Source organism: Hevea brasiliensis, chromosome 14, assembly GCF_030052815.1.
Source record: "Hevea brasiliensis isolate MT/VB/25A 57/8 chromosome 14, ASM3005281v1, whole genome shotgun sequence".
Taxonomy (NCBI): domain Eukaryota; kingdom Viridiplantae; phylum Streptophyta; class Magnoliopsida; order Malpighiales; family Euphorbiaceae; genus Hevea; species Hevea brasiliensis.
Window position 1 is genome coordinate 32193013 of NC_079506.1, and position 19527 is coordinate 32212539.

General features: G+C 35.1%; 1 protein-coding gene across 1 annotated transcript; it reads left to right on the plus strand.

Annotated features, from left to right (window-relative positions):
• The first annotated feature begins 32 nt into the window (after window positions 1-32).
• LOC131172941 (uncharacterized) lies at window positions 33-690 on the plus strand. Its single transcript, XM_058134573.1, has 2 exons — window positions 33-481; window positions 618-690. Exons 1-2 carry the CDS (start codon window positions 33-35, stop codon window positions 688-690), a joined length of 522 nt encoding a protein of 173 aa, XP_057990556.1.
• Window positions 691-19527: the final 18837 nt, after the last annotated feature.

The window sequence follows — 19527 nt, forward strand, 5'->3', positions numbered from 1 at the left end:
TCCAATTGGTACAACACCCTTTCGACTAATTTATGAGAAATCATGCCACCCCCCTGTCAAACTTGAACAAAGCCTACTGGGCAATTCAGACCCTAAATTTTGACTTCAAAGCTACTGGTGAAAAAAGACTCCTACAGCTCAATGAGTTTGATGAAATAAGGCAGGATGCGTATGAGAATGCTAAAATCTTCAAGGACAAAACCAAAAGATGGCACGATAGACGCATAGTAAGAAAAGAAATAAAAGAAGAAGACCTTGTCCTGCTTTTCAACTCTAGGTTAAAACTTTTTCTAGGGAAGCTAAAGTCAAGATGGTCTGAGCCCTTTAAGGTTATGCAAGTCTTCCCGCATGGAGCTGTAGAGATTTGGAGTGAAACCTTAGGTGCATTCAAAGTGAATGGACAAAGGCTAAAGCCATATTTTCAGGGAGAACTCATAGAGAAGGGAGCCAACTGCGCCTTCGATGACCTTCTAGGCAGACCGTGAATAACGAAGGCAGAGTTGAGCTAATGACTATAAACAAGCACTCTTTGGGAGGCAACCCAAAATTTCTAAATTTCCTTTATTCTAGTTCTTATTTTATTCTTGTTTTTTGTTTTCTCATGTTCTGTTCTATAGGTACCCCGATTCACAATTCTACAAAAGCAAAGAACCAAAGGCAAAGGAGGAGAGGAGACGTCAAACTACATAAGAAGAGACTGCACAAATCCAAGGAAGTAAACCTGTTGCTACTTTTTACATTCATTTCATTCATAGTGGTAGCGTAATATTTTAACACAGGGAGAATTGGAGAGCCAGAAAATTACACGGGTCGTGTAAAAGTTTTGTACGCCCCATGTAACCTACTAGAACCCCAGAGTCAAATCTGCACAACCTCCAGAAACTTACACGGGCTGACCCCATGTAACATTACATGGGGCGTGCTTCGATAATAGAGAGAGAAATTTTAAGTTTGAGGGAGACAGGAAGTTACACAGGTCCCAAATCCAATTTACACGGGTCGAGTAACATGGCTAGCAAAGTAACTTGGAGACAGGAAGTTACACGGGTCTTGTAACAAATTTACACGGGCCATGTAATTTAGCAAAAAAAGGAAAATTTAGGACAGAAAGTTACACGGGTCTGATAGTCGGGACCTGTGTAGTGATACATGCCCCGTGTATCATGTCGCAGATGCGATACTTAGGGCGCAAAATGAAAGGTCACAATGACCTTTAAATCCGTATAACTCCCATTAAACTCCCTCCCACTCAAAAACTCTCCCTCTCTAAGCTTTCTCCCCTTTAAAAACCCCTTAAATCTCCTCTTCCCTCACAAACCCTAGCCTTTTCTTCTCCCAAATCTCTAATGGCACCTGCAAAGAGATTAGCCAGAAGAATGGGCTCCTCCTCCAGGCAAGAACTCAACTCCTTACCCTCACCTCCTCAGCCATCACCTCAGCACCCAAGAATAGCAGAAGCAGCACCTCCACCACCCCCACCACAAGCCGCCCCACAACCTCAACATCCAGTATAGCCAAAATTCTCCATCGCCTGGGGATTCTACGACAACGCCCACAGAGATCTATGTGCCCAGCTTAACAACCAAAGAAAAATCTCTACAAAGTATATGGACTTCAGGGTGCTAGAGCAGATAGGGCTACAAGACAAAATCAATGGGCTTCTTGACAGCATTGGGTGGACTAGATTCACCCAACTCCAATTCCCCACCTACCGAGACACCACACTGGAGTTCCTTGGAAGTTTCAAGGCCACCTTATGGCCCAATGACATGGAGGACAGGGGCAGGATTGAGTTTTGGCTCCTTGGTGTCGACTGGGCAATGAGCATGGACGAGTTCAATGCCATCTTTGGATTCGACAGCACCGAGCATCGGGAAATCTTGCAAAACTGGATGGTCTACAATAGTGTTGAATTTTGGCGCTCCATCACACCAAACACCGATGTTTATAACTTCAGCAAGTCCAAATCATTCAGTATCACCAGCCCTGCTTTGAGGTACATGCATCGACTAGTCGCCCACACCATCACGGGCCGCGGTGATAGCCTAGGTGTGGTAAAGGCCAATGAGCTCTTTTCCTCTAGTGTCTGGTCACCGGGCAATGATGCAGCACGGGTTTCTTCCTGTGCAACCACCTCCGTCGCATCTCTCACCAGCAGACAGGCCACATAGTGCTTAGCAGACTCATCACATCCATCGCACTCCACTTCGGATTCTTTCTAGGTCATCATAAGCTGCGCTCCATTTTGAGCACCTCCAGGATTGACCAGACCATTTGCATATCCATGGGGATATGTATGAAGGTCGATAACACATGCTATCTGATAGATGCCGAAGGGGATGTCATCCCCAGGAGAGATAAAGCACAAGCAGGCCCTGGTGAACCTTCACAGCCACAGGAGGAAACCCAAGAGCCACTCCACCACGAGTGCCTCCCTACACTCCACCACCGATGGACCCCATCCTTGCATACCTTCAGCGAATGGAGACCACCATAAACAACAGGATGCAAGCACTTAAGGACAGTCTCGAGGAGGCCCACAAAAAGCTTGACATGATCATGGAGAGACTCGATGGAGAGGGACCATCATCCCCATCAAAGGCTTTTTAGAGCTAGGACTATATGATAGGTTCCTTCATGTAAAACTTTTATGCCTTAGTCCTACTTAGTGCTCATAGGTCTCTAATTTTAGATTTTTGTCCAAACTTTCAATTTTTAATACATAATATGCTTTTTGCTAATTTTGTGTGCTATACCTTAATTTTGCATATTGTGTTGACATTGAGGACAATGTCAAATTTGAGTTTGGGGGTACAGATGCAATTCATGCACTGCATATCATTGCATTTCATTGCATTGCTTAATTATATCCATATTATACTTGTGTATCAAAATTTCAGAAAATTTTACAAATTTTAAAATTTTGAACTGGCTTTTAATTTAGAATTATAACCACAAATATTAATAAGCTAATAATTGGACTCCATGGAATTGAGGAATGAATGTATTTGATAGGCACAAAGGCTTTAATATGTTATCTGTGAAAGACTTAATCACCTTAGTGGAGCTAGACTAGTTAAACCCCTTCATAGCTATTAATCTGTCACACTGAATGTAACACCCCTATTTGCATAGCCTGGTATATTTCACTGTTCCGGTGACCGGTGTCGGTCTGGACAATTAAGAGATTAGAACCACACTTAAGACAACTAGAGAAGCCATAAACACAAATAATTAGTAATGTCCAATTAGTTAAGTATAAATAAGAAAAATAGAACATAAGAAGTTAAACGAGCCGAGAGTCACAGCGATGGGTGACCTTCTCGGGAACGACTGCGAAGTCATTTTAAACTCAAATTTCGAACCGTAAAATGTGACGCCGCGGTCCTTAGGACCCTTTTGAACACAGTGGAAAAGAGAAAATCACGAAAAAGAACTGTTAAGCCAGTCAAATAATTAGGTCAGGGAGCCGGAAGAAATATTAGATTATTTGCAAACCAGGATGAACAGGCGAGAGGCAATTTGGTCAATTGACCCCGAGAGCTGACTCCTGACCTAACTGTCAAATAAAATTGGAGAAAAGAAAATTTCGGAGTTGAGAATTAAATTAAAGAACTAATAGAAAAAAAAAAGGAAAAGAAAAGAAAAAGCTAATTATATCACTTTATGACATCAAAATGGTCAAAAGTAATTATTTTAATTCCCACAAATTTTGACCCATTCAAATACATAAAGTAAGTCTTAAAAGACATAAAAATTAAAAAAGAAAATGGTCTTCTCCTACCTCAAAAAAAAAAAAAAGGCAGCCATGGCTCTCCCAAATTCCACCATTGACTCCTCCATGAAAGCTTGAATACAAGCTTTTAAATACCCATTTGACCCTACCTTACCCCAAATTCTCCCATAAAAACTTGATTTAATCACTTGAGAAGAAGATTGGTCATCAAAGAAAGAAGAAAAGAAAAAAGAAAATTGGAGAAAAGGGGAGTTAGAAGTTACTACACAAAGGTTAGTGATTTAAGTTGTAAATGAGTTTATTAGTTGTGTTTATAACTTAGTTAACTTAGAAAAATGCTTAAAATGAAATAAAAATTTATTGAGGGACCATGAATGATTTTCAGCCAGCATGTATATGAGAGTGATTTGCATGATTTGAATGGTTTGAATGGGTTTAAGAACTTTAGTTAGTTGAATGGTTATGATTAAAAGCTTTGAAGGTAGCTAAATGCATGAGGTTAGTGAATTAGGGTTTGGACATTAAGGTTTAGAGACCATAAATGTGAAAAACTTGTAAATGGTGTCTTTGACCTAATGTGAAGTGAAAAATAGTCATTTGTGACCAAATGAGGTGTGTTAGAAGTGTTGGAATTAAAAGCCAATTCGGATTAGATAAAGTCATGTGCTGGCAGCATGACCAAAATCTCCTTTAAGGGACCAAAAATGAAATTTTACAAGTCTAATGGATATGGGACCAATTGGGGATGAAAATAGGCACTAAATGACACAATTTTTATTGAGGAAGCATGCCCAAAAAGTGACTAAAACCTAGTGAACAAATTGATCAAAGTTGAAAAATTGCAGGCTGCCTCTGCGCAAACTGACTAAATGAACAGTGTTTATTCATTTGGTCATAACTCGAGCTAGGCAGGTCAAAATGACCTAAAATTTTACCAGTGGTTAGAAGAGATATAGACCTAAAACTTTCATGAAGAACACAAACCCAAATTATGGCATTAACCAAATCAAATTACTAAGCAAATTTGGGTCACTGAATCTGCAGACTGCAGATTTGCCATTTGAACAGTAAAGTTTCAATGGCTATAACTCTCTCTAGAAAACTCCGATTTAGGTGATTCTTGAACCGATGGAAACCTAAGGCATAGTAGAACATTTCATATGAATAAAATTAGACCAAATTATGGACCTAACTTGATTAAATTGCTGAACGAATTTGGAATTAATAATCTGCCAGAACAAAATTCTGCAGCATGAATAGTAAACGTAATTTGCTTATAACTTGAGCTACAAAACTCCGATTGGAGTGATTCAAAAAGGAGAATAAACTTAAGACATTAGGGAACATTTTCTATGAAGAAAGTTTTGCCAAATTTCAACAGTAAAGTGACCAATAGAACAGTGCAACTTAGGACTCCAAAACTGAAAATTGGCAATTTTGCCTAAAAGACTTAGAATTTGAATAAATAACCAAAACCAAAAAATTTAATGACCAAAATGTGGTATGTGGGTGAAGTTGGAATTCCCATACCTATTAAGCCTTAGAAAGTCAACAATTTGACTTAAATAGTGTAGTGAATAGTAATCCTGAAAAACAAAATTTAAAAAACGTCGAGTTTAGCACGTTAGAGTTAGGTAAAAGTGAAGTTAAATTTATTTTTGGATTTATGCTAAGTTATGGTACTGAAACACTGTGAAAATTGTGTGTTTTAGTTGAAAAGAATACCGGGAAAGAACCCAAGGAATCGAGTCAAGGCCAAGAGGCGACTCGCTTGAGATTTATGCACAACATCACTATGCTTTAAAATTCATTGATAAAGTGAATGAAATATGTATTTTACTTTTGCTTTGAATTGTGAAAGTTTATTTGTGATATTATTTATGAAGTTTTAATTTAAATTGTTGAAAGTTATTGTGTATATTTGAAATGACAATATTTAGAAAATTATTAAGATAAGTTTTGAAACCACAGTGTCATGACCATGTATTTGAACACCTCACTAGCATGACTAGTGGGGGTAATTAGTTTCGAATTTTAATTCCTTCTCTGGAGAAGTGTTGAGGTGTGCCAGTAGAAGAGGATGTGAATTGATATCCATATATTTGAGCTAGCTAGCTTTTTGATGTGATTTCTCTTTAGCCTCTGGCTATTGAGATTCTATTTGTTTCGAATGGCATGATCTAACTGTGGGTTTTATGAAATGTGATTTGATACTTCAAAATGAAATTGTTTGGGACTAAAATCTCATAATGCATGATTTGTATTTAATTCTCATGTTCAGTCAAATTTTCGAATAAATGTGATTTAAGTTCTGCATAAAGATTATTTTAGTATGTTGTGCACCACTGAGTCCTAGTACTCAGCGATAGCTTTTATTGCTGTCGCAGATATAGAGACTAGAGGAGCAGCAGACTGAGCTGCTAAGGATTGAGGATTTATCAGCTTGAAGTTATAGGGTATAATTTATACCCTGCCTGTAAATATTTATTTTGATGTATGTATTGCACATAAATGTATGGACATGTAAATCGGTCTTGAGCAGTTTGTACAAAGTTTGTATAAAGCTGTAATAAAATTTTAGTTTGGATTTTCTTAATATAGGTTTTGGTATGATGTATATATATAGTTTGTTGTCTTTAATGAATGGAAATGTTTTATTTTAATTTGAATGAGATTGATAGATATTATTTTACTGATGATTGAATTTTGGAAATTGAGAAATGTTGACTATTGAATTTTGAGATTTGAGAAATTGTTGAGATTGATTGTGAAATTGAAGTAGTGGTTGAGAAAATTTTTGGAAGTGCTTTTTTTTAGGTATTTGAAGAACTGTTTTCTTAAAATACTGACGAAACTCTGGCAAAATTTTTATAAAATTTGCGGAAAAATAAAATGGACAAAAAATATTAACTAGTTTTAAATTTAATTAAATATTTTAAATACTTATTAGAAAATGCTCACCACTTATCAAAAATAAGAAAATTGTTTTAAAATCTCTTGTAGGGTACTTAATGAGTTATCAGTAGGTGAAGTTCGGTAGTTCATTAGGTATTCTATGGGATCATGTTATACCTTACAGAGGGGTAAGGTGTGACACTGAACTTGCAACATCGGGAGAAAATTTTTGAAATACAAATAAACCTAAAATTGTCTCACCAACTCTAGAACATATCTCTTAGACCTATCGAGGTGAAATCCTAGCATATGTTTGAAAAAGAAATGATTAAGGCATTCTTTCATTTAGCCCCACTAAGCCTTAAGCCACCCTTAGTTACAATATACCCCCTTGCAGCCAACTTGAGCCTATACTTTCACCTGTATAATTTTCCTTGTTTACCCACACATGTTTACCTAGCCCCTAGCCTAAACACATACCTACCCTTTTGAGGAAGTTAAATGCATAAGTAAAAAGTATATTAGGTGCAAAAATAGAGAGAAGGTGTAGAACTCAAGAAAGAGTGCAAGTGTGCAATTGAAATCAAAGAAAAATTTGCTTTTCCAACCCAGCAAAAGCAATGAGTTTGGGGGAGAGGACAAGAGGGACATAAAAAAAAAAAAAAAAGAAAAAGAAGAAGAAGAAGTCCCAAGATAAGTATCATGGAAGCATGCTTGGCACTATAAAAACCAAAAGTCCGTCTTCTCCATACAAAATAAGTAGAATAAACTTAGTATACTAGGTATTTTATGCGTATATACTATCCTTATATTTGCATTCCCTAAAAACCTTCCATTAGCAACCAAGTCATTATCTCTTTAGCCCCATTACAACCCTTTTAAAGACCTTTTGATCTTTTGAAAAATGTATGCTACATTAGTGGAGATAGGTAATTGAGATATGCCTATGGAATTGGAATTAAATCAAACTTACCACAATCATCCTTAATAGAGGTAACTTGGGGAAGTAAGTGTTTCTTAAGTCTATCCTGAAAACAGAGGTTATTTGTGACTTATTAATGGTCTTGTATAGAGGAATAATTAGTTGAAACACCATAAGGGGGTGAGGTTTTAAGCAGGTAACTATTGAAACCTTTATGCCTTGAAAGAGGGTATTTGGTATAAAGGTTGAAGGACTTCAATTATATGCATATCGAACCTATGGTTATGCTTCTGAATTTTTCCCTAAAAAAGTGTTCTAAAAAGGTTTTTCAATTTGCTTGAGGATAAGCAAAAGTTTGAGTTTGGGGATATTTGATACACATGTATCATATAGATATTTTTAAGTACAATTGTATATTGTTTCATAGCATTTAGATAAGTAATCTCATGCATAATACTTGATTTCATCAACTTTTGTAAATTCCATTGCCAAGCTCTAAATTCTATGTTTTTTTGTATGTTTTCAGGTGAAGAAGTTCCAAAGCATAGGAGTAAAGAAGAAAGCTTAGAAAGGCCAAATGACAAAGAAGTGTTGCTGATACACTTTACACGGGTCATGTAATCAAAGCTACAGACCCGTGTAACTTATTGCCAGGAGAAAGACAAAGAGTTAAGGAAGAATTAAAGTACACGGGCCATGTACCATGACTAGTGTAAACTATGGAGACCCGTGTAAGTCTCTACCGGGCCAAGCCTGAAGAGCTCTATGAAGAGCAAAAGAACACGGGCCGTGTAATCAGACCCATATAACTAGCAATGCCTCGTGTAATCTCCTATGTTAATACAATACGCAACCATTCAAGCTCCAGTAAGTGCACGGCCCTGGGCCGTTTAGTGACACATGGGCCGTGTATCATGCGGCAGCCAGTTTCCTGATTTGGGTTCCTACAGAGAGGAAAGACTCCTAATGCCTTGAAGACTCTAAAAACTTAACCCTAGATTATTCAATATAAATAGGGGCAGCAGAAAGCACAAAGAAAAAAAGGAAAAGAGAAGAAAAAAAAAGAAAGAGAGCTTTTGATATTTTTCATACCCATACTCTTCATAGCCTCTTCACAGCCGTCTTGCAAAATAAGAGCATCAGCACAAAAGGGAAATCTTCAGCAGAAGTTCCACAAGTTGAAAGCTGCAGGAAATCCTCTTCGGCTCTTTTGTTCTATTTCTTTAAGCAGACTTTTTATGTTCTTTCATTTTATTTTCATTATGTTTGTTAAACTCACCATGAGTGAGAAATTCCTTTATTCAGGAATTAGGAGAGTAGCACCTGTAGTCGTTATTATGGATTAATATTAAGTTTCTACTTATTGGATCTGAGTTTTGCTCTTTCATTTAATATTCTGTGTTCTTAATGCATGCTATGTGTTGGTACCCACCTAGACATGATAAAAGATACTAATTGAAGAACTGAAAGGTGAAGGTTACTGTTAAAAAATCAGAATATTGAACTTAGGAAATCTGACCTAAAGATAGGCTGAAATCCTTCGTGGAGTTCCATAATTAATCATAGATCTTAAAGGGTTTTAATTAATTTAATCACAACGAAAGTAGGGTTTAAGTTAATTAAAATACACCTTGAGTGCCTTAAGAGATGACCCAGGATATCTTAGGATTAATTTTCATCAAAGCAATGATTCTCAATCCGATGAATAGACAAGATCAAAATCCATAATAAGGTTGCAGTGTGAAATCTTACTTCTGGAATTGCTTTTATAAATAGTTTAATTCAAAATTTACTTTCAACATCCAAAATAGATTTAACTCACTCATCATCTATATTCGGTAGCCTAAACAGTCAGAATTGCTATATGGCTTGGTATTTGCTATCTAAATTTCTCGTGGGAATGATACTTCACTCACTGCTTTATTACTTGTTAGCGATCCATCCACTTGCGGTGGTTGTAAAACCAGTAAACAATAAGCAGACAGACCAGCCCTTATAGCTCAAAGGGGTAAAAGACCGGGTAAATTTGAAGTAGCTGGTACGTCACAGAGGCCTACATCAGAGTCAGTTGAGAGGCCATAGGCAAGGGCACCAGCTAGGGCATATGCTATGAGGGCTCAAGAGGAGCAGGATGCTCTAAATGTCATCAGGGGTATGTTTTCTCTCTATGACATACCTGTGCATGCATTGGTGGATCCAGGATCCACTCATTCATACACTTGCATTAAGATACCCGTGGAAAGGGGAGTTAAAGTAGAGGAAAGTGACCAAGATATTTTAGTCACTAACCCACTAGGCCACAGTGTGGTAGTAAATAAAGTGTATAAAGGTTGTCCATTGAGGATTCAAGGGTCTGAGTTCTTGGCAGACCTAATTAAATTATTCTTCCACGAGTTTGATGTCATCCTTTAGATGGATTGACTATCATATCATCAGGCAATAGTTGATTGTAAATTAAAAAGGATTACACTGAAAATTTCTGAGAATGATGAGATTATAGTTATGGGGAAAATGACAGATTTTCTGCTTAATCTCAGCCACTACTACAAGGAAATTGATGAGAAAAGGCTGTGAAGCCTGCTTGGCACACATGGTTGATACTAGGCAGGCTAAGCTTAACCTGTGTGACATACCCACTGTAAGTGACTTCCTTGATGTCTTCCATGAGGAATTGCCTGGTTTGCCACCAGAAAGCGAAGTAGAATTCACTATTGAGGTAATGCAGGGTACAACACTAATCTCTATTGCTCTTTATAGGATGGCACCCACTGAATTGAAGGAGTTGAAAATCCAGTTGTAGGAATTACTGGATAAGGGGTTTATACGCCCCAGTGTGTCACCATGGGGATCTCCAGTGCTATTTGTGAAAAAGAAGGATGAGACTTTGAGGTTATGCATTGACTACTGGCAGCTAAATAAAGTAACAGTGAAGAACAAGTACCCATTACCCAGAATTAATAATCAATTGAAGGGAGCAGGTGTATTTTCCAAGATTGATCTTAGATCAGGGTATCATCAGCTGAGGGTAAAGGATGCAAATGTGCCTAAGTCTGCATTCAGGACCTGGTATGGGCACTATGAATTTCTGGTGATGCCGTTTGGATTGACCTATGCACCAGCAGCTTTCATGAATCTTATGAACTGTATCTTCCATCCATACTTAGGTTGGTTTGTAGTAGTCTTTATTGATGATATACTGGTGTATTCTAAGAACAAAGAAGAACATGATGAGCATTTGAGGATTGTTCTGCAGACCCTGAGAGAGAAGAAACTGTATGCTAAGCTGTCCAAGTATGAATTTTGGTTGAATGAGATTGCTTTTCTTGGACACATAGTATCAGCTGATAAGATTAGAGTGGATCCCAAGAAGATTGAAGCTTTAATGGAATGGAAGCCTCTCAAAAATACAATTGAGGTCAGAAGTTTCTTGGGGCTAGCTGGATATTATAGAAGGTTTGTGAAGGAGTTTTCTATGATAGCTGCTCCACTGACTAAGTTGCTGCATAAGAATACAAAATTTGACTAGAATGACAAGTGTCAAGTCAGCTTTGAAAAGTTAAATGCTATGTTGACAAATGCTCCAGTGTTGACACAGCCAGTATCTGGGAAAGACTTTATGGTTTATAGTGATGCTTCCCATAATGGGCTAGGGTGTGTTCTGATACAAAAAGGGAAAGTGGTCGCCTATGCTTCCAGACAGCTAAGGCCACATGAAAAGAACTATCCCACCCATGATTTGGAGTTAGCAGCAATCATCTTCGCATTGAAGATATAGAGGCATTATTTGTATGGTGAAAAGTACTACATATATACAGACCACAAAAGTCTGAAATACTTGCCAACCCAGAAGGAGCTCAACCTTAGACAGAGAAAATGGATTGAGTTTCTGAAAGACTATGATTGTGTGATTGACTACCACCCTGAGAAGGCAAATGTAGTTATTGATACTTTGAGCAAAAAGTCTATTGCAGCATTAAGATCCTTGAATGCCCGCTTATCTCTAGCTCAGGATAAAGCTATTTTGGCTGAGTTACAAGTGAAGCCAAACCTACTACAACAGATACAGAATGGGCAGAAGATAGATGAGAAGCTAATGGCTATCATGGGCAGAATCACAGAAGGGAAGGAGACTGAATATGAGGTGAAAGAGAATGGGTGTTTGTACTACAAGGGAAGAGTATGTGTACCAGATGATGGGGAATTGAAGACAAGTATTCTGAAAGAGGCATACAACAGTGTTTATGCTATGCACCATGATTTAAAGCCTCACTAATGGTAGCCTGGCATGAAAAAGGACATAGCTGACTATGTGACTAGATGCTTGACATGTCAGCAGGTCAAGGCAGAACACCAAGTTCCATCAGGTTTGTTACAACCCATAAGCATGCCTAAATGGAAATGGTATCGGGTCACCATGGATTTTATTAGTGGTCTACCTCTCACCCAGAAGAAACATGATGCAGTATGGGTGATAGTGGATAGATTAACTAAATCAGCACATTTTCTACCAGTTAAGACTGACTATTCATTGGAGAAGCTAGCAGAGTTGTACATTAATGAAATAATTAGACTACATAGAATTTCACTTTCCATTATATCTGATAGAGACCCAAGGTTTATATCTAGATTTTGGAAGAAGTTGTAAGAAGCCTTGGGTACATAACTCCATTATAGCACGGCTTTTCATCCTCAAACAGATGGACAGTCGGAATGAGTAATTCAGGTAAACTCCAAAACTTGTTGAATTATTATAAATATTAAACTGAAATGATAGTAATAACATGAAATATGTGATAGGTGCTTGAGGATATGCTAAGGAGTTGTGTCATAGAGTTTGAGAGAAGTTGGGGCAGATACCTCCCACTGGCAGAATTTGCTTACAATAATAGCTACCAAGCTAGTATCCAAATGGCTCCTTATGAGGCACTGTATGGGAGAAAGTGCAGAACACCACTGTGTTGGACAGAACTAGGTGAAGACAAACTTGTGGGACCAGACCTGGTGAAACAAACTGAGGAAAAAGTTAAACTGATAAAAGCTAACTTAAAAGCTGCCTCAAACAGACAAAAGTCATATGCTGACTTGAAGAGAAAAGACATAGAATATGAAGTTAGCGACAAGGTATTTCTCAAGGTATCACCATGGAAAAAGGTATTGAGATTTGGGAGAAAGGGTAAGTTGAGCCCTAGGTTTATTGGCCCATATGAAGTCATTGAACTTGTGGGTCGAGTAGCCTACATGCTAGCTTTACCACCAGATCTAGATAAGATCCATAATGTGTTTCATGTATCTATGTTGAGAAGATATCGATCATACCTTTCACATGTCATATTAATGGAAGAAATTAAAATACAACTAGATTTGACATATAAAGAGGAACCAATAAGGATCTTGGCTCGAGAAGTGAAAGAATTGAGAAATAAACGGATTCCACTGGTGAAAGTGCTTTGAAGGCACCACAATACGGAAAAGGCAACCTGGGAAAGTGAAGAGACGATGAGGCAATAGTTCCCTCAACTGTTTGCATCAGGTAAATTTCAAGGACGAAATTTTTGTTAGAGGGGAAGAGCTGTAACGCCCTCACTTTAGGTAGTCCGTACATTCTACTGTTTCAGTGACTAACGTTTGTCTGGACAGCCAAAATGACTGAAACTATATTTAAACTAGGGTGAGGATTCATAAATAACCTAAATAATGACAAGAAAAATTAAGGAAAAATTTAAGAAATAAAATACAAAGAGGTTAAATGAGCCAAAGCTCCGGCGATGGGTAACCTTAACGGGAAGTGACTGTGAAGACAGTTAGCAATCCTAGACCCATGGGGAACCCTGTAAAATAATTATTTGGGACTTAATGAAGGATTACTGAGGTTTAAATGACAATAAAATGTCAAAAAAATACAAGAAAATTTATGTCAATCGATATAGACAATTATAACTCGGTGAGCACAACAAAGGGCATTTTGGACATTTCACCCATAGAGATGATTTTTGACCAATATGTCCATTTAAGTAGGTGAGATTTACATCATAAAATATGAATAAATATTAATGAAAATTTAATTATAAATGAGTAAGGAAGAGAAGGAAAGAAAATAAAACAAATGAAATTTAAAAAGCTAATTATGACATAAGCATTAGGTAATGATGATATAATTAAAATTTTCAACCAATCAAAATTTGGCAAACCTAATTAAATGATATAAAAGGAAATTAAAAGGAATAAAAATTCGAAAGTCATCTTCTACCTTCTTCCATGCTTGGCTGTAACACCCCTACGTTTATTAGTTTCGTACATTCCACTGTTCAGGTGAACAGTGTCTGCCCGGACAGTTGGAATATGTAAAACCATATTTAAGTCACCTAGAAAAGCCACAAACAAAAATTAATAATAATTACATGAAGGTAAAATAGAAATCAAGAAAACAAAGCATAATGGGTTAAATGAGCCGAGGCCACAGCGATGGATGACCGAACCGGAAGTGACTGCAAGGTCAGTCGCTGCCCTATTTTCGAATGGGACCCTATGGCACCCTAGGCCTAGGGATAATTGCGAAGTTAATGAAAATATAAAAACTATAGAAAAAAAATTGAGAACAAGTTCAAATAATTAGATCAGGGTTCAGGAAGTAATCTAGCGTTATTGGTAAAACAGATCAGACCGGTAAGGGGCAATTTGGTCAATTCACCCTTAGAGGTGACTTTTGGCCTAAATGTCCATTAAAATATAGAAAATTAAAATTATGAAAGATAAATTTAAATTGAAGAGGTGAATGGAAAGAAAAGGAAATGAAAATTAAAAAAGTAAAAGATTATGACATCATGGATGACACAATAAATAATTTTTATTTAATTAAATTAATTTAGGATGATTACAAAAGGAGATAATTACAAAATTAAAAATCAAATTTTGGTCTTCTTTCTTCTCTCCTTTGCCATCCCTTCTCTCTCCTCTCTCTCACCATTTTCTCTCAATCCTCCATTAAAACCCCATTGTGAGCTTTTGAAACCCTATTTTATCCCCTAATTTCCCCTACAAAAGTGATGGAAAACTTTTAATTGAGCTTCAAAGAGAAGTTTGGAAGAAGGAATTTAGAGGAAACTTGAAGAGAATTGGAGTTGCAAAGGTTCACCAAAGAGGTTAGTAAGGATTCTTCCAATTTTCTCTTTATAATTATGATTAGGCACTTAAACTAAGTTAGGATTTGTTAAAAATTGAAACAAAAATTCATGTATAGGAGCCTTAGGGAATTCGGCCAACCTTATAGGATTAGGGTTTGATGGTAGTTAATGGAATTAAATGTGTAATTCAAGCTTGATTGAGTATGTAAATGTGTTTTATACACTTTGATTTCATGAATTAAAGCAATTGGAAATTAGGATTATTGGCAATTGGAAAATTAGGGAAAATTTAGGGATTTTCATGAATTGATGCACAATTGACATAATTGATGCTTAAATTGGTCAATTGGTGTGTTTATGAGTGTGGTTGAATGCATGGAATGGAATTGAAGTGTGAATGTGGTAATGTCCAATTTTGGATAGCTTGACCTTGGTCCACTCAAAAGGCTATAACTGAAATTCTGTTGCTCCAATTGGTATAAGGCCAATTGCAGATGAAAATTAAGACCCAAAGCCACAATTTTCATGCAGAAACCTTGCCCTAAAACTAACCATAAATTAGTGTAAAATTTGGTTAAATCTGGATTAGGTACCCTGCCATTGGACAAAACTGACCATATGAACAGTATATGTTCAAATGGTCATAACTTAGTGTAGAAAGGTCCAAATGACCTGATTTTTATACCATTGGAAAGCTTAGACATAGTAGAACAATTTTCATGAAGAATACAAACCCAAATCCTGACCATAACCTGGTCAAATTTCCAACCAAACTTAGGTCACCAAATCTGCCAAAACCCTAATGTGCCCAGAATTTCTGGATTTTGACCAATCTGGCTAGCCTTAGTAAAAATGGCATTACTTGAGCTATAAAACTCTAAATGGAGTGATTCAAAAAGCGAATTAAAGGTAAGACATTAAGGAACAACTTTGATAAAGAAAAGTTGGCTAAATTTCCATTGTAGATAGGTCCAATGGAATAGTAAACCCAAGTGACCAAAACTGAAATTTTGGAATTTCTCTTTGGGAGTTTTGAATTTCAATTGGCAATCAATACCACCACAATTGTAACCCAAAATGTGGTATGTGGGTGCAATTAGAACTAGTATACTCCTTAAGTATGAAAAATTCAATATTTTTGAAATAAATAGTGAAGTGAATAGTAACCACAAATGCACCAAATGCAAAGGACTCAAATTTTATAAAGCTTATTTGGTTAGATTAAGTCAATAAAATTTAATTGTTGAATTATTTATTAGAAATGAGTTAAATAAGTAGTGAAACACTTTAAATTATGTGTTGCAGTAGAAAAAGAGATTAGGAAAGATAAGGAAAAAGTGAGTCAAGACGGAGAGGCAACTCATTAGAGGTTTGTGCATAATAACTAATCCTTTTTTTGATTTTCAATTTTAATTTTGAATTGAATAAGTTGTGAAATTAATTTATGACCTCATTTGTGTTGAATATGTTGCTTAACAAAATTATGTGTTGCTAGCCCAAATTTTTGAGAAATTATTTTGAATAAAATACGAAAGTGAATTGAATGATATTTTGATGCTTGGAAAATTGTTGAAATGGTTTGAAACCACAGTATCATGACTATATATTTGTATTCCACACTAGCTTACCTAGTGAGATAAATTGGATTTGTATTCCCTCTCAGGTTGAAGTGTTGAGGTGTTTGTCAGTTGAGGACGAATTGAATGAGTACTCATATATTTGTGCTAGCTAGCCTTGGTATTCCCCATTAGCCTTTAGTTATTGGGACGAATTGGAAATCGTGTCATAATCAAAACTGTGTGTCTTTTTAGAATTTTGTTTTATGATTGATAGAATAAAATATGTTTCTATTAAGAAATTTTCTGGCTTTAGAAATAAAGCATGGTTTTATATGTATTAATATTTGAATTGATTTACTTGGGGAAATTGTGATTTAATTACTGTGTAAATTATTATTTTCTTTAAATTGTGCACTACTGAGTCTTTGTGTCAACAATAACGTTTTGTTGCTATCGCAGGTAAAGAGGTAGATAAAGCAGCAGATTAGGCTGCTTGGGACTCGAAGTGACTAGAATTTTTAGGATCATTACCGGGTATATAGATTATACCCTTGTAAATTTTTATTTTAATGTATATGTAACTGTGTGTATGTTTATTGGACTTAAGCAGTTGTATAATAAATTTTGAAATTTTATTTTGACCATTGTAAATATTTGTACTACAAACTTATTATTTCTTATTAATGAAAAGTTTAAGTTCTTCTTTTTGTTTACATTTTTTTTTGTTAAAATAATGAATTGCTCGAAATTGTGGTTGTTGAGATTAAATTATGATGAGAATATTGGAGTTGTGGATATTAAATATATTGGGAGTGTTTTTAACAGGTTTTTGAAGAATTGTTTTTCCAAAATATAGACAACACTCTATCGAATTTTCTGTAAAATTTTCAGAGATTTCAAATTAATTTAGAAATTTGATTTATAACCTAAACTTCGATTAAATGTTTTATATAATTAATCAGCATTACCCACTACTTTAAAATGATTGAAAATTGGTTTAAAATCCCTAGTAGTATATATAATGGGTTATCAATAGGCGAAATTCGGTAATTCATTAAGTATACTATGGAATCATGTTATGCCTTACGGAGGGATAAGGTGTGAGACCAATTGGTGTGAGGCCAATTGGAGGTGAAACTTAAGACCTAAAGCCACATTTTTCATGTAGAGACCCTGCCCAGAAACTAAACCTAATATGACCTAAAAATTGCTTGAATCCGGATGACTACATACTAGACCTGAAAAAATGACTATATGAACAGTAAATATTCAAAATGTGGTACTATCATGAATTTAGAATTTATATTCCTATTATTTATGAAATAGTCAAAATTTGTATGAATAATAATGTGAATAATAACCACTATGACACAAATGCAAAGAATCAAAACCTAAATTGCAAATACGCCCATGTATGCCTAGTTATGATTGGTTTGGATAGGTTGGCATGTCAATAGGGTTCTGACTGCAGTATTGCTTATGGATCTATGCCATGCTGTAATTTATGGCTTTTACTGCCATCTCGTGAATTATGGCTTTTGGCCACTTTGTTATTTCTTGACATATACGGTTTTATGCCTGATTGTTATTATGGCTTATTAGCCATTCTGTTGCACACCTGGCAGACACTATGTGATCGATGATATGACAGCCCGAGGTACTTGGTACCTAGTGCTGGTTTACCCGTTTATCTAGTCCAATCAACTGATATAGGTTACTTGGGCAATTAAATAAGTTTTAAAAATATATAACTAGGTAATGAATATAAAAATCATTAAATTAAATATATTATAAATAATTCTAAAAAATACAATATGTGAATAGTAATGGCATGATTTCTTTGTATTTAATTATTTTATTTATTTTTATGTTATATTTGCATCACTAAGCTTTATACTTAACTCGTCGCTTTTTGCCACATATAAGTATGGGAGATCAGGAGAGAGAGTCCAGTAGACCATAAACTGGAAGTTAGAGATTTTGATCTGCATTAGGTCTCGAGTGTCACCTCATCCAGCAGTGCATTTGATAGGACATATTTAGCTGATGTATTTTGCTTCTTTTGGAATATTGTAATTAAATATTAAACATGTAATGTATATTATCAAATTTGTACTTAGTTGCATATTATTGTAAATTAATGAAGTTTGTAATTTCGTATATAAATTGTGTATGAATGGAAATGTGATGGAAATCTTGCATGGATTATTATGAGTGAAATTGATTGATTTTTTTATGGTGAAAATAAGTTTCAAAATAAAAGAGAGTGGGCTGGGGAATGGCTATCACGCAGTAGGGAGTGAGGGGGTAGGGAACCTGCTGGGAACATTTTCACATGTTTCAATTTTTTTCTTTTTTCAAAATTTCAAAATGATAATTAAATAATAACATATATTTAAAATAATATATTTTAATTAGAAATTCTGCACTTAAAATATTAATACAAATAAGTAATAAAATTAATAAAAATAAAATATAATTTTATAAAATTTATTTATTAAAAAATTATAAGATGTTACATTCTTCACGCTTACAAAAATTTATTGTCAAAATTTAAAATTAAGGGAAAGAAAACACAATGGAACAAGTATGGATAGTAGTTCCTTAAACCCTACTTAGCTTATCAAAAGTATCCTTAGCGATATGACTTTACTGTAGCTTAATAACTATCGATATCTATTTGGAGCGAAGCTATCACATCTTGCTGTCCATTAGCCACTAATAGGACTCCTTGTAAGCCTTGTCTTCATTAACTGTCACATCATTCATTTGGTCATCAGAGAGGTGCTTTACTGTTCCTGCCATAAAGCACTCTGTAGGGTGTCCTCCTTATTTAACTATTTTTATAGGCACCCTTCTTGAGACCAATGCTTAGGATTTTTACCCACAAGCTGTAATAAAAAAGTGAATTTAAGAGTAATTATTAAAAAGTGATGAATTATTTAGAGTTAGATAAAATATATGTGAAATGTTAATTATAATAATATTTTTAAAGTTTAAATGTTATTTATAATAGTGTGTGTATTAAAAAATTTTAAAAAAAATTAAATATTATTAATAATATCATCTAATTTTTTTTTAAATAATAAATAATAATTAAAAAAAAATTTAAAAGTTAAACGTTACTTATAATAGTGTCTAATTTTTTTTTTATTTTTAATTATTTTATTTTATATTTTAAATAAAATATAAATATTATTTTAATAATAAAATATAAATATTATTTTAATAATAAAATATAAATATTATTTTAATAAATAAAATCATAATATTTAATATTATATATTATAATAT

What these genes read in the sequence shown, in the direction of transcription:
- LOC131172941 (XM_058134573.1), top strand. Translation starts at nt 33, where the DNA reads ATGAGAAATCATGCCACCCCCCTGTCAAACTTGAACAAAGCCTACTGG. An exon ending in GATGACCTTCTAGGCAGACC is followed by an intron (nt 482 to 617) that starts GTGAATAACGAA and finishes TCTGTTCTATAG; the next exon opens with GTACCCCGATTCACAATTCT.